Source organism: Choloepus didactylus (assembly GCF_015220235.1).
Source record: "Choloepus didactylus isolate mChoDid1 chromosome 23 unlocalized genomic scaffold, mChoDid1.pri SUPER_23_unloc1, whole genome shotgun sequence".
NCBI lineage: Eukaryota > Metazoa > Chordata > Mammalia > Pilosa > Megalonychidae > Choloepus > Choloepus didactylus.
Window position 1 is genome coordinate 2,321,719 of NW_023637590.1, and position 12,124 is coordinate 2,333,842.

Genomic DNA, 12,124 nt, shown 5'->3' on the forward strand with positions numbered 1-12,124 from the left:
GTTTATTACATCGTCTCCATTCCCGAGCAAAGTGCAAGACACACAAGGGCTCGATCAAGCATTGAGCGACGACTCACACCTCACAAGCAGGTTTGGTTCTAAGGTCAGCCTGTAGGGTGACAATAAAGAATCCTGTAGCTTTGAAATTCCTTAGGAAGGTGGGGACACGCCAGCTCTCGTTTTCCCACCAGGGAGGGAACACATCACAGTTTCTAAACCTGTGCACCAGCAAAGATTGGGTGTAGGGGCCATTTGTAGGAAAATCACCCAGGGAGCCCCGCACCCCAGCCCCCAGCACGAGCTAGGCACCTCCACGGGAATTTTATTTGTTCCTAGGGCCATCGTCTGCAGGGAAGTGGTCAAGGGCTCCTGCCATGAGGCACAGACTCCGTGTTGCCAAAATCGTTCTCCGAGTCGTCACTGGGTCTGGGCATGGCCTGGAACTTCAGTAGGACTGGCGGGGTGAAGATGGAGGTCTTCAGTGGTGGGGACGGAGCCTCCTTGGTGTTGGGGGAGCCACCACAGTGGGGATTCCTGCACGGGAGACATCCAAGAAATGTCTGTGAGGTGGGGCGCCAGCACACTGGGCCACTGCCACCCTGGGACACATTTCGACTTCCATAAATCTCTCCCCTGGATGTGGGTTGAAGGCTGTTCCTGCAGCAAGGTCTATGATTATAAACACCGGGAAACAATCTGGCCATCAGCTTGTTGAATCAAATCGATCCACTCCACACGGTGTTCAAGGGAATGTGCTAGAACCGTATATTCCAACAAGTAAAGGCATTCAAGATGGCACACTAATGGGAAAAAAGCAAGTTGCTGGAAAGGGTTTGCAAAATGATCCTACCTTGGTTAACAATTTTACCGGTGTAGTCACGTGTGTATGTGTGCACGGACAAAACATTTGGGTACACGCCAAGTCTTAGCAGCATTTCCCAACGAGGGAGGCTCTTGTGTTTACTTTACTCGTATTCTGTATTGGAATATATCCTCCTGCTTTTGTAAATCTTTTCAAACAAATTAAAAATAAGCCATTTTGTTGGAGCTGGCCCGATGACAGCACAGCTCCCTCAGGAAGCAATGTGAACCAAGAGCCAGGGAACTTCCTCATCAGTGAAAAATGTCAACAAGAACGGTTAAGTAAATAACGTTCCATCCATTTGATAGAACATTTTGCGCTTATCATCATTGAATTTAAAGGTATTTTCAATGGTGTGGGAAGAAATTCACAGTCCAGACCCAACTAAGAAACTGCAAAACTGAGTAACAGGAGATTCTCAACTATGTAAAAACTACTATCTCTATGTATACACGTGTATCCATGGGAAAAGCCTACATAAATATAGTTATATGTTAACAGTGGTTATTTCTGGGGGTGGGAATAAGTGATTTCTGTATCTACTTTAAGCTTTTGAGTAGTTTTCAAATCATCTAATGAATTTGAAAAAAAAAATAGTTCTTTTGAAAAGTTTCCATACCCTCTCCCTTGTAATTCCACTTCAGGGAATTAATCCTAAAGAACTAACGTGAAAATCAGGAATAGATTTGCACGTAAAGATAGTAATCACAGCATGAACCACACTACTAGAAAATTAGAAAAACATCCTGTGTCTCCCAGTGGAGCAACGTAAGTGATGGTATACACACACCACAGGTTGTGTTACACAGCCAGTAAAGGTTGTATCCAAAAGTCTCAAATAAAATGTAAAAATAACTCAACAACAAAATGACAACCCAATTGAAAACTGGGCAAAAGACTTGAATACACGTTTCTCCAAAGAAGATATTATAAATGGGTATAAACACATGAAAAGAAGCTCAACATCATTAGCTATCAGGGAAATGCGAATCAAAACCACGAGATGCCATTTCATACCCACTAGGTTGGCTACTATTAGAAAAACAGAAAATCACGTGTTGGAGAGAATGTGAAAAAATAAGAACATGTATTCATTGCTAGTGGGAATGTAAAATGGTGCCGCTAATGTAGAAGACAGGATGGCGGTTCTTCGGAAAGTTAAGTATAGAATTACCATATGACCTGGCAATCCCACTTCTAAGCATATATCCAAAAGAACTGAAAGCAGGGACTGGAACAGATATTTGCACACCGGTGTTCAGAGTGCCATTATTCACAATTGCCAAAAGTCTGAAGCAACTCAAATGTCCATCAACAGACGAATGGATAAAATACAGTAAGCAGTGGAATATTATTTGGCCGTAAAAAATGAAGAATGACGTTATGATACATGCAACAACGTGGATGAACCTTGAAGACATCACGTTGAGTGAAATAACAGACACAAAAGGACACATATTGTATGACCTCACTGAAATAATTAGAATAAGCAAATTCACCGAGTCAGAAATTGGATTATAAGTTATTGGGTGCTGGGTTGGGGGTGGGGAATGGGGAGTTACTGCTTAATTGGCACAGAGATTGTTTGAAGTGATAGAAAAACGTTGGTGATAAATGGAGGTGATACTCGCCCAACCCTGTGACCATAACAAACAGCACTGAATTGTCTATTTGAAAGGGCTGGGAGCCCAGGGGTTGAGGGGTGATGGCTAAGAGGTGCAAGGTTTCTTTCTGGGGTGATGAAAATGTTCTAAAATTAGTTGTGATGATGGTTGCACAATTCTGTGGACATACTGAAAACCATTGGCTTCTACTCTTTGAACGGGTGAGTTGTCTGATGGATGAATTACATCTCAATAAAACTGTTAAAATAAAAAGGCCTAACCCAATTTATAATATTTTAATAGCAAAAATGAGAATCTCTTCCTCAAGTCCAGATGGCATCAGATTTTATCAGTCTCTTTACTTCGGGCTTTTTGATAAACATATAACATACATCCTAGCAATCATAACTGAATATCCCTTCATAACTACAAGAGCCAGGATCAGTTTTAAAAGGTTGGCTTACACTCGGATCAACTCTGTTAGCTGAGAATTTAAAATCGTCTTTGCAGAAACATGTGAGGGTCTTACATAAAGTCACCTGATGCAATGAAACACAAAATGAACATTCAGTGACAAGAGAAATGCTTTGCAGCAGCACGTGTAAAGAAAGCAGGTGATGAAAGCCACGTTCAGTAAATCCTTACTTTGCAAAAACACACACACACGTGTACAAATCACAGACCCGTTGGGATTTTGGGAAGATTGTTTCCGATTCCTCACAATTAGACAATAGGGTGAACGGCTTTTCCGCTACCCCTGATTACATCCGCAGGGTGGTTTCTGGAAGTGGAAAGGACCAGAACAGTGGGCCTCTTTCCGATGCTTGTATACACTGCCACGGTGCCATCAGACGCAGGGGAGGGGACAGGTTCCCTGGGGAGCTGGCCAGGGCCAGGACGGTGGGTTCCGGCCTGGGGGAGCAGCCGAGGCAGGCTCACCAGGGGAAGCGAGGACACTGGAGCTTGCACGTGCCGTTGCCCGACAGATAGGAAAAATGGAAGCCTCTGGGGTTCAGGACCAACGGCGTCAGGTCGACCATGTGCCTGCAAGACAGGGCGGAAGGTGGCATCAGCCTTGGGCCCCCACGCTGGCCTGGCTCTGCCCGGGGCTCCTCCACAGCCTCAGTGTCTGTCCGTCTACACCTAGGAAATGGGTACAGTGATTCTGTTACATATCAGAATGTTTCATCCCCATAAAACGGGGAGAAAAACCAACCCCTCAGGGTTGCCAGGAAGATTAACCAAGGGATGGGGGAAGAGATGGCAACTGAGTAGGTGCTCAAAAAAAGAAAACAAAAAAATGCTCCTTTCCAGCATCCCTTGAGCCCAGACTAAATTCCTTCCACCTCTTGGGGTTGGATGACAGACCAGTCCACTTTAACTTCACTTCGGAACTGGAAACTCCCAATTTCTCCATCTGCAGGAAACAAAGGAAAGTCTTAAGGAACATTCGTGAGGGCTCACTGGGGAGAAAAACATTAGGCAGAGAACCTGTGCCAGGCGTCTGTGCCCACCCTGGGCTCGGTGTTGGGGGTGCGGGGTGGGGGGAATAACTGGGGACATGCTTGACCCCAGGCTGGGCGATGGATGGGGGGCTGCCTGGAGGAGGAAGCATCCTGAAGTGAGATGCAGCAGATCAGCAGGAATCAGAAGCTGGCGTGGGCAGCCAGATCCCCAAGAAGAGGCAAGATGGAACTGGGGACAGGGGGCTGGGCATGGTTTTCCACCTTCCTTTGGGAACCCCAGGATTATGATCTAGAAGCCGTGTGTCCTCAATCCCCACTCCCACCTTCCAGGAGAGCTGCCCCCCTCTATCTGCTTTATCCTCCGCAGTTCCCAGGACTGTCTGCAGAGGGGATTGTGCTTCTTAAAGGAAAGTTCCAAGGACTGCTGGTTTGGGCCCCGGGAGAGTGGCGGGGGGCCGTTCCACCTGAAGTTGGCGGGGGGGACAAGTCCACTGACCGACTTGTTGGGCAGCGACGGGAACGGGCCAAACACCCTGGGCATGGTGTAGACGGGCGGAGACGAGGCCACCACGGAGACCATGGTGGTGGCAGGTGGCGGCAGAGGCAGAGGTGGCAGCGGGGTGGGTGGCAGGCACGGGGAGGTCGCCCGCTCCCGCCGGAGGATGGGTTCTGGCTTCTTCGGTTTGGGCTTCCTTCTCTTCTTCCTGGCGTCTGTGACAAAAGGTGACGGTGAGGGCCGCCCCCACGGCCAGAACGCAGGAGAGCGGGGCCAACGTGGCCGTGCAGGGAGCAGGTTTGCACACCGTCCCTCCACCTAGGAGGGGAGGCAGGACCCCAAAGTACTGTGTCACGATAACTACAGCCACGGCCGCCAGACGCCAACATGCATCACCTCGCTGGCCCCACGACAACCGCAGGGAGCCAGGGCACGTCTGTCCCCATCTCATGAGCGGAAGTGAGACTCCAGCCATGCCAAGTGCAGGCAGGATCCGGGGAGAAGGCATCTTTGAGGGGCAGGACCCTGGGGCCAGCCCGCTCCCCTCTCTCAGCTTTAAGTCTTCCTCCTGTGTTCAAAGAGGCTGGCTGTCGTGACTGCTCAAAGCTGCAGATTGCCAGCAAAGCAGGTGTCAAAGAGCTCCTCGTGCAACCACCACACGGAGCTGAGAGCCGAAGTCCAGAGCAACCCAGACCTGAGTTCAAGTCCAAGGCTGACTACTACGTGACCCTGAGCACGCTGACTCACCTCCCCATGCTTCTTTCCTCTCCCCTAAACCTGGGATCAAGAGCCCGGAAGCTATCTCTGCAGTCTTGGGTTTAAGAACTGCACGTGTGTCAGTCCAGCCATCAGATGAAACATGGATGTGGAGGGTCACGCTGAGTAGCATGGGAGATTGGATCCCACCCCGTGTGATCTGGGTCTCTGGAAGGTGATACGGAAAGAAGGAACCAAGCAGCCCAAAAGCAAGGCGTGATCACCCAACACAAATGCAGCAAAAGGAACCTGAGTCTAATCAACGCTTTAGAGCTACTGTCCGAGAAATACAGTGAGCGGGAAACCGGGCAAATTCCACCAGGACCTGACTACAGTCAAATAAATCCATAAACTGAGGTGCTCCCAGGACAACACGCACTGTTATTTGAAAGACAAGGGCATGGAGAAAGAGGGGTCATTCCACCCATAAGGCTATGAAACACAAGCAGAAGTGACCATCGGTCCCCACTGATAGCCACTGTCCCTGCACAGTTGTCCACACTGCCCCAACATTCACACAAGTGTCCCAGTGTGGACCCAAAAATCCGATGGCCACCTAAGAGTCCCAACACCCAAACGCATCATGTGGGCCTCGTCGGATCCTGGTGTCCACAGACCAACTGTAGAAAAAAGAATTTCATGGACAACCTGGAAGATTGGAGTATGGATTAAGAATCAGCTGACATCAAGGGGTAACGATTAGGAGTAACAATGACATCCAGACTATATAAGAAAACGACTTTTCTTATTTCAATGCCTTCTCAGGTATTTAGGGGGAAATTTATGTCTGAGATTTCCCTTTAAACGCTCCAGAAAAAAACAAAGGGGGTGGGGAGAAAGAAATAGAGCAAGTTGGGGAGAGCGCTCAAGCTGGGTAATCGGATCTTGGGGTGCTTATAGTACTCTCTAGTTTTGTGTCTGTTAATTTTCGCTAGGAAAACTCTAAAAGTAAGCATTTAAGTTAAAAACAAACAAACAAAAAGGGCCAAGAGGTTAGACTGGCCGTGGGGAAGTGGGGCCTCCCCATCGGAAAACTGGACTTGAATCCTTGAATCTTCTCCCAAAGATGGAGCTCGTCCCCACCTCCCTGTTTCCCCACCCCCCCATAAAGCCCGGGCCCAGAGAAGGCAAATCCACCCAGAGAATGGGGGGCGGGCCCGTCACCCCAGCACCCCGCGGGCCTCACCCTGGGAGTAGAGATGCACGCGGTGGATGCGCCTTTTGAGGCGCTCCAGACGCTGGCGCAGCTCCAGGGCCCCCACGCGGTTGCAGCAGTTCAGCTCCCCCTGGACGGCGTGGAAGAACTTGGCCTGCGCCCACCGAGCGCGGGGAGGCGGGGAGGGAGGCAAGCGCGAGACGTGAGCCCACCGGCGGCGGGGGCGCGCCCCCCTGCAGCACCCCCGGCCCCCACGGCCCCGCACCCGCAGGAAGGAGAGGAGCCCGCGCTGCTCGCACTCGGCCTGCTTGCCCCTGCGCACCACCCGCTCGGCCAGCGCGGGGTTGCGGTCCACGCTGCGGAAGAGGCGGCGCAGCGCGCGCTCCGTGTAGGTGGCCGCCTGCCTCTCGAAGGCCTCCGCGGAGATGGGCTCGCAGAAGGTCACGCTCTGGGGGAACTCGTGGTCAAACTCGTCCAGGACTTCCATCCCGGGGGGCGGCTTGCTGGCGGGCCCGGGCGGCCTGCGGGGGGCGGAGGGGCCGTCGGGGCGGGCTCCTGCAGCCGCCTAGGAGCCCGCGCGCGCTGGGCTGTGGCTGGGGACCGGGGTCCGGGTGGGGCTCCCGAGGCAGGGCTTCTGGGGTCTGGGTGGGGTTCCCGAGGACAACGGGGGTCCGGGGTCCAGGTGGGGCTCCCGAAGCCCGGGGGCCGCGCGTCCGTCGGGGATCCCCACCCCCCGGGGCGCACCCGCTCTCTCCCCGACGGCGGCCGCAGGGTCCTCGGGGAAGGCCGCAAGCCCCGCCCCGCACGGGCTCCAGCCAATCCCCGCCGAGCCCCGGAGCGCGGCCCCACCCCGCGCGGCGGCGCACGTGACAATGCCAGCCCTTCCGGGCATGCGCCCTGGCGCCTGCGAGGGGCCGACGGCGCGAACGCGGGGCGCAGGGCTGCGCGGGGGAAACTAGTGGGCGGCCCGTGTCACCCCACTTCTTGAAGCCCCCCACCCCTCCTCCGGCCTCCCCACGCCGCGCCCCCCGTCCCAACTCCTTACCCTTCCTTCTTTCCCAGAATCCAGCATTAAACCCGCCTCTCCCCAGCTTGTCCTCTCCCTTCACCCCTACTTCTTGGGTTTATGCTCAACCCTTGGCTCTTCCCAGCATCCTTTCCTTCCTGCCCCTCCGGTTCCTTTCCGATGTCCTTTCTTCTCCATCTTACCCACTAGGTCCTGCTTACATCCCAGAAGCTGTCTCCCCCAACCCAAATCAGCGGGGCAGGCTCACGCCTCCCCCCAAAGCCCTATCCAGGTGTCCACCTGGGACGTGTCTCGGGCACCTCTCGCTGAGCTCACCCAGATTCGCACACTGCCTCTCCCCCCACACGCTCACCCTCTTTCTGCTGCTTACCATCCACGCTAGCCACTCAGGAGGGACGTGAATCCAGGACAGCGTCTTCCCTGTCCCCTCGATCGATGGTTTTCACCTCCCACCTCCAAGCCACCAGCCCTCAACAGAGCAGATGACATTCACTCCCCCACGGCCCCACACACACTCACACCCTCGAGGTCAGAGCACAAGGTAGAGAGCCAGGAGAGGACAAAGTGGTGGAGACCCAGGCCGGATGAGGTCTGTTCTGTGCACCTAGCATCGGCTCCGTCAGACACATCTGGGTTCAAACCTCTGCTCTTCCCGTCACCTCTGAGACTTACAGAATGACACTTTATAATATATAGGATGTGATGTCCCTTTTTCAAATAAGACAAGCCCCTGAGTCAATCACACTTTGGACAAGCGGCCCGCCCCCACCCCATATTACGTCTTGTTGAAATCCATACTTCACAATTTATACATTTATTCGTGTCAGAAGGAACGGGAGCTGCAGCCCTGTGATCCAATAGACTCTGCCAGAGGGACCCTTGGGTGCCAGGGGGCCCGGAGAAGGCACTTAAGTGGAGCTTTGAGATCCCAAGTCTCCCCGGGCAGGGGGCCTATGGGCAGGGGGTGAGGGAGGGTCATCCTGAGTCGGGGAACCCCATGGCTCAGGTCGAGGCGGCGAAGGGACATGTGTCATTGTCCATCATCCTCTCCGTGGGTGCCAGGGCTTCCACCTCCAGGGTTGGGGTGTAGCCAGTATCCCAGTGTGCCCCAGACGAGGGGTGTTTCTGAGCCCTCTGGAGGCCTGGGCTTCCTCTTGGCAAGACTGGACATATGGAAACTTCTGGCATTGTGGCAGGTCCGGAGTGGACAGCAGTCCTGGTTAGATGGTGGAGGTGGCCCTGTGGGCACCCCTCGGGCCAGGCTCGTTGGAAGTTCAGCACCAACTCCCTCTCGTTCCAGCTGGAAGTAGGGGGGCATGTCAAGCACCCCACACATAGCCCATCCTGAAGGCCCAGGACACATCTCCCTGTAAGAGAACAAGCTGGCAGCTGGGTGATGGGCACCATTTGCAAGCTTCATATCCCAAATCCTCCCAGAGAGTGCTGTTCCTGCTGAGCTCCGGGGAGACAGGACACCCTAACTTCTGCTCTGCTCCCAACCAAACCCCCCATCCAGAACCTTCGAGGAGAGCCGGGTCTGGCTTACCTGCACACAATCAGAGCTGAGCAGGGCCCCAGGCCGGGACAACCCTCCATGCAAAGCAGTGATCCTTGACTTCTCCACCAGTCCCAGGCACCCACTTACCATCCGGGAACCTCAGTTTCCTGGGCGGGGATGTGGAGCCAACCCTCTGGCTCCCAGGCGCTGAGGGTGTCGGGCCAGGGCTTGACCGATGCCCTTTCATCATTGCACTGCTTCCCAGCGGCCCACAGTAGTGCAACAGGGAAAGAGTGTCGGGCAAGCCTGGCAGCGCCTCTCCCGGTGGTCCAGGGAGGTCTGGGGTCTGGAATGCGGGCTCCGGGGTGGGGGCGGGGCCTCTGTCTGGGGGAAGGGTGCCCTCTGACCCGGGAGGCCCCTGCCCAGGCCGGGATCTCAAGTTTCCATGGGGAAGGGAGCGAGCTGGGCAGGGGGGGAGGGGAGGGCCAGCAGGCCCAGGAGAGGAGGGCAGGGGTGGGGGTGCTGAGCCAGGGGCTCCCCAAGGCTGGTCCCGGATGCTTTGACAATATCATTGCACTGCTTCTCGGAGCACAGTAGTGCAATCTCGTCAGAGCGCCTGGGGCCCGCAGGGGGGGGATCCCCAATGCCCCCTTTACCAGCAGGGCGGGAAGCTCATCCAAGAATGGGTGGGTGGGGCCGGAGCCGTGGTGCAGGACATCGGGGTGGGGGGAGGGTCCCCATTTCAGGACTTCAGGCCACCCGGACCCTCCCCAATATGCCCGCGATCGCCGTCCCAAGCCCTCCTGGGCCAGAGTCTTGGGGTGGGGGGAGACCCCAGACTGGAGGGAGGCGGGCGGATGGGCCAGACGGGGGAGGGGGCGCACACACAAAGGAAAGGGGTCCATGCTCCCGCTGCAGGCCGAAGCCCACTCGTGGCCTGGCCCGGGGTGGGTACCGCCCGACGACCCCGCGCCCTGACCCGCCCTCAAAAGTCAGCGCCACCCCGGAGCCCCCCTATCCTTGGCCCCTCTACCCGGACTTGGGATCCGTGTTCGGTCCTAACCCAGATTCTTGTGCCCAGGAACAGGGGGCTCCCCGGCCTTCTCGACAACCCGCTGGGAGGGGGGTCCCGACTGCGCCCCTCTATACGGTCCCGCCGGGGAGGGCCGCCCTGCCCGCGACCCCCCACCCATCCGGGACCCCGCTACTCACGCGGCCCGACGCCCCTTCGGCCTGGGGCCCGGCGGGACGCTGCAGGTGAACGGGAGCGGGGTCCTGGCCCGCCGCCCGCCGCCGTCACCCCCGCGGTCCCACCCCGGACGACCCCGGACCTCGTGGCGCCCTCCCGCCCGCCGGCTCCATCTTTAACCGGCTGACAGGCGGCGGGCCGGCCCCCGGCTCATTTGCATAGCGCCGCGCTCATTGGCCGGCGCCGGCGCGGGGCGTCGCCTCCCGCCCGCGGGTTGGCTGAGACGGCAGCGATTTCAAAATAGCCTCGGGGCTCCGATTGGCCCGGCCGGGGCCGAGGCTCGGGCTCCGGGGTTTTAACAATGAGTCCTACGCGCACGCACTTTCTCCCCATTCATAACTTATCAAAAGGAGCTTTGCCCGCCTTTTCTCGGCTCCAATCGCCGCGAGTTTTCCCGCGGCGCGGGCCGGAGCGCCTGCAAAGCCCGGCAGGGGGCGGCGGCTGCGGGGCTGAGCCCACCCGGGGAGGGGGCTGCGACCCCCGGGGTGGAGGCGGGAACCCCACCCCCACCCCAACCCCCGGCCAAGCCCTCCGCCGAGCGGGGCCCGCGGGCTGTCCGGTTTGGGGTGCTGAGATTGCTTCTGGGCTGGGGCCGCCCCCTCCCCACCAAACCCCCCACTCCGACCGGCAGGACGCGAGTGAAGAGTTGCCGGAAGCCATCGGGGTAGAGCTGGGCTGCCGAGGCTCTGTCCTGAGTCTTGGGGGGACCTTATGGATTTGGGCGAGGGACGGGGAGGGGCTGTCTGCTTGGGTCTCCGCGTGATTGCAACCCGCCTTGTGGATAAACATTCACTGAGCGCCAAGCCTGGGCTGGTGAAGGGGAAGGATGTACTCAGCCCGGGCCCCCTGCAATTCCAGTAGGGGTGCGCACCCCTCCCGGACCCCTCCTATTTTATTCTCAGTCCAGCGGCAGGAGCACATGTTTTGAGACAAGCTCAACTGGTTGTGAATCTTTAGCAGCAGCGTCACCTGAAGCTAGTTCCGTAGCTTCTCTGACCCTCGGTTTCCTCCTCTGAAAAATCTGAAATGATCATGGAACCTGCTTTTGTAGCATTGTTGCCAGGAGCAGATGAGACGCTATTTAAATCCTTGGCCCAGCGCCTGGCGCTTAGTAATAAAAGTGAGCCCTGCTGGCTGCTGTTTTTATTTTTTATCTGGTCCTGCATTCTGCTCAGAGCCATCTTCTCTGCTTCCCTGGGCCTCAGTTGCCCAGGGATTCCTACAAGCTGAGTACTCTTGGGTTCTGCTCTCAATGAATGCTCCTCACTTCACTTCCTGATGTGGGATAGAGGATCACAGCCTGGAGGTGCCAGGTTCCACCAGAAGAATGCTTCTTGGGGATTCAGGTGTAGACCTCCCACATCCCCTGGGCGCCCACCTGCACAGAAAGGCTGCTCACCTGCATCTCTGCCTGGGGGTTTTTTCTGGTTTGCAGGAGTGCCTTAGCCAGAGCTCAGCGCGGGGCAAGCAGAAGTGCCCCCCACTCCACCATCACAACCACCAGCTCTCGACCAACGAATAAAGAGAGTTTGGTGGTTAAGTAACCTCTTCCTCACCCCTTGGAGAACTTTGATGCAAGTTCTGCACCATGGTTGGCTGTGCACCCTTCCTTAGCTGCCTTCACTTTCCCTCTCACACTCCTACCAGTATGTTCTGGAATCACCTCCCATAGAATGTCCTAGCACTCAAATCCTTGTTGCAAGGAGTGGTGATGGGAGAGGTGAGTTGCAGAAAGCTCGAGAAGGCTGGCCATGGAGTGGCCAGGGGCTGAGTTTGAGCAGAGCAGGAGCTGGTGGGGAAGGGGCCTACAAGTCACCCTCCCACCCCTGAGGCCTCACGACTGGCTAGAGCTTTTCTCCCCCTGCCCCATCCCACCCCCATTCTTTAATAAGGAAAATTGATTAATGCCCGCTGCTCTGTCCACACTGCTCCAACCTCCCTTCCAGCCAGCTGCCATTCCCAGCCTCTCTGTGGGTTCTGTGTTTTATCTTCCTTCAAGTCCCTTCTCCC

General features: G+C 56.1%; 1 protein-coding gene across 1 annotated transcript; it reads right to left on the minus strand.

Moving 5' to 3' along the window:
• Window positions 1-359: 359 nt before the first annotated feature.
• On the minus strand, window positions 360-6,827 carry LOC119524835. Its single transcript, XM_037823467.1, has 6 exons — window positions 6,606-6,827; window positions 6,371-6,494; window positions 4,429-4,643; window positions 3,813-3,883; window positions 3,406-3,510; window positions 360-534 (listed from the first exon to the last, which is right to left on the minus strand). The coding sequence occupies exons 1-6, from the start codon at window positions 6,825-6,827 to the stop codon at window positions 360-362; spliced, it is 912 nt and encodes a 303-aa protein (XP_037679395.1).
• Window positions 6,828-12,124: the final 5,297 nt, after the last annotated feature.

What these genes read in the sequence shown, in the direction of transcription:
- LOC119524835 (XM_037823467.1), bottom strand. Translation starts at nt 6,827, where the DNA reads ATGGAAGTCCTGGACGAGTTTGACCACGAGTTCCCCCAGAGCGTGACC. An exon ending in CGTCGCTGCCCAACAAGTCG is followed by an intron (nt 3,884 to 4,428) that starts GTCAGTGGACTT and finishes TGTTTCCTGCAG; the next exon opens with ATGGAGAAATTGGGAGTTTC. An exon ending in CTGTCATCCAACCCCAAGAG is followed by an intron (nt 3,511 to 3,812) that starts GTGGAAGGAATT and finishes CCTGTCTTGCAG; the next exon opens with GCACATGGTCGACCTGACGC.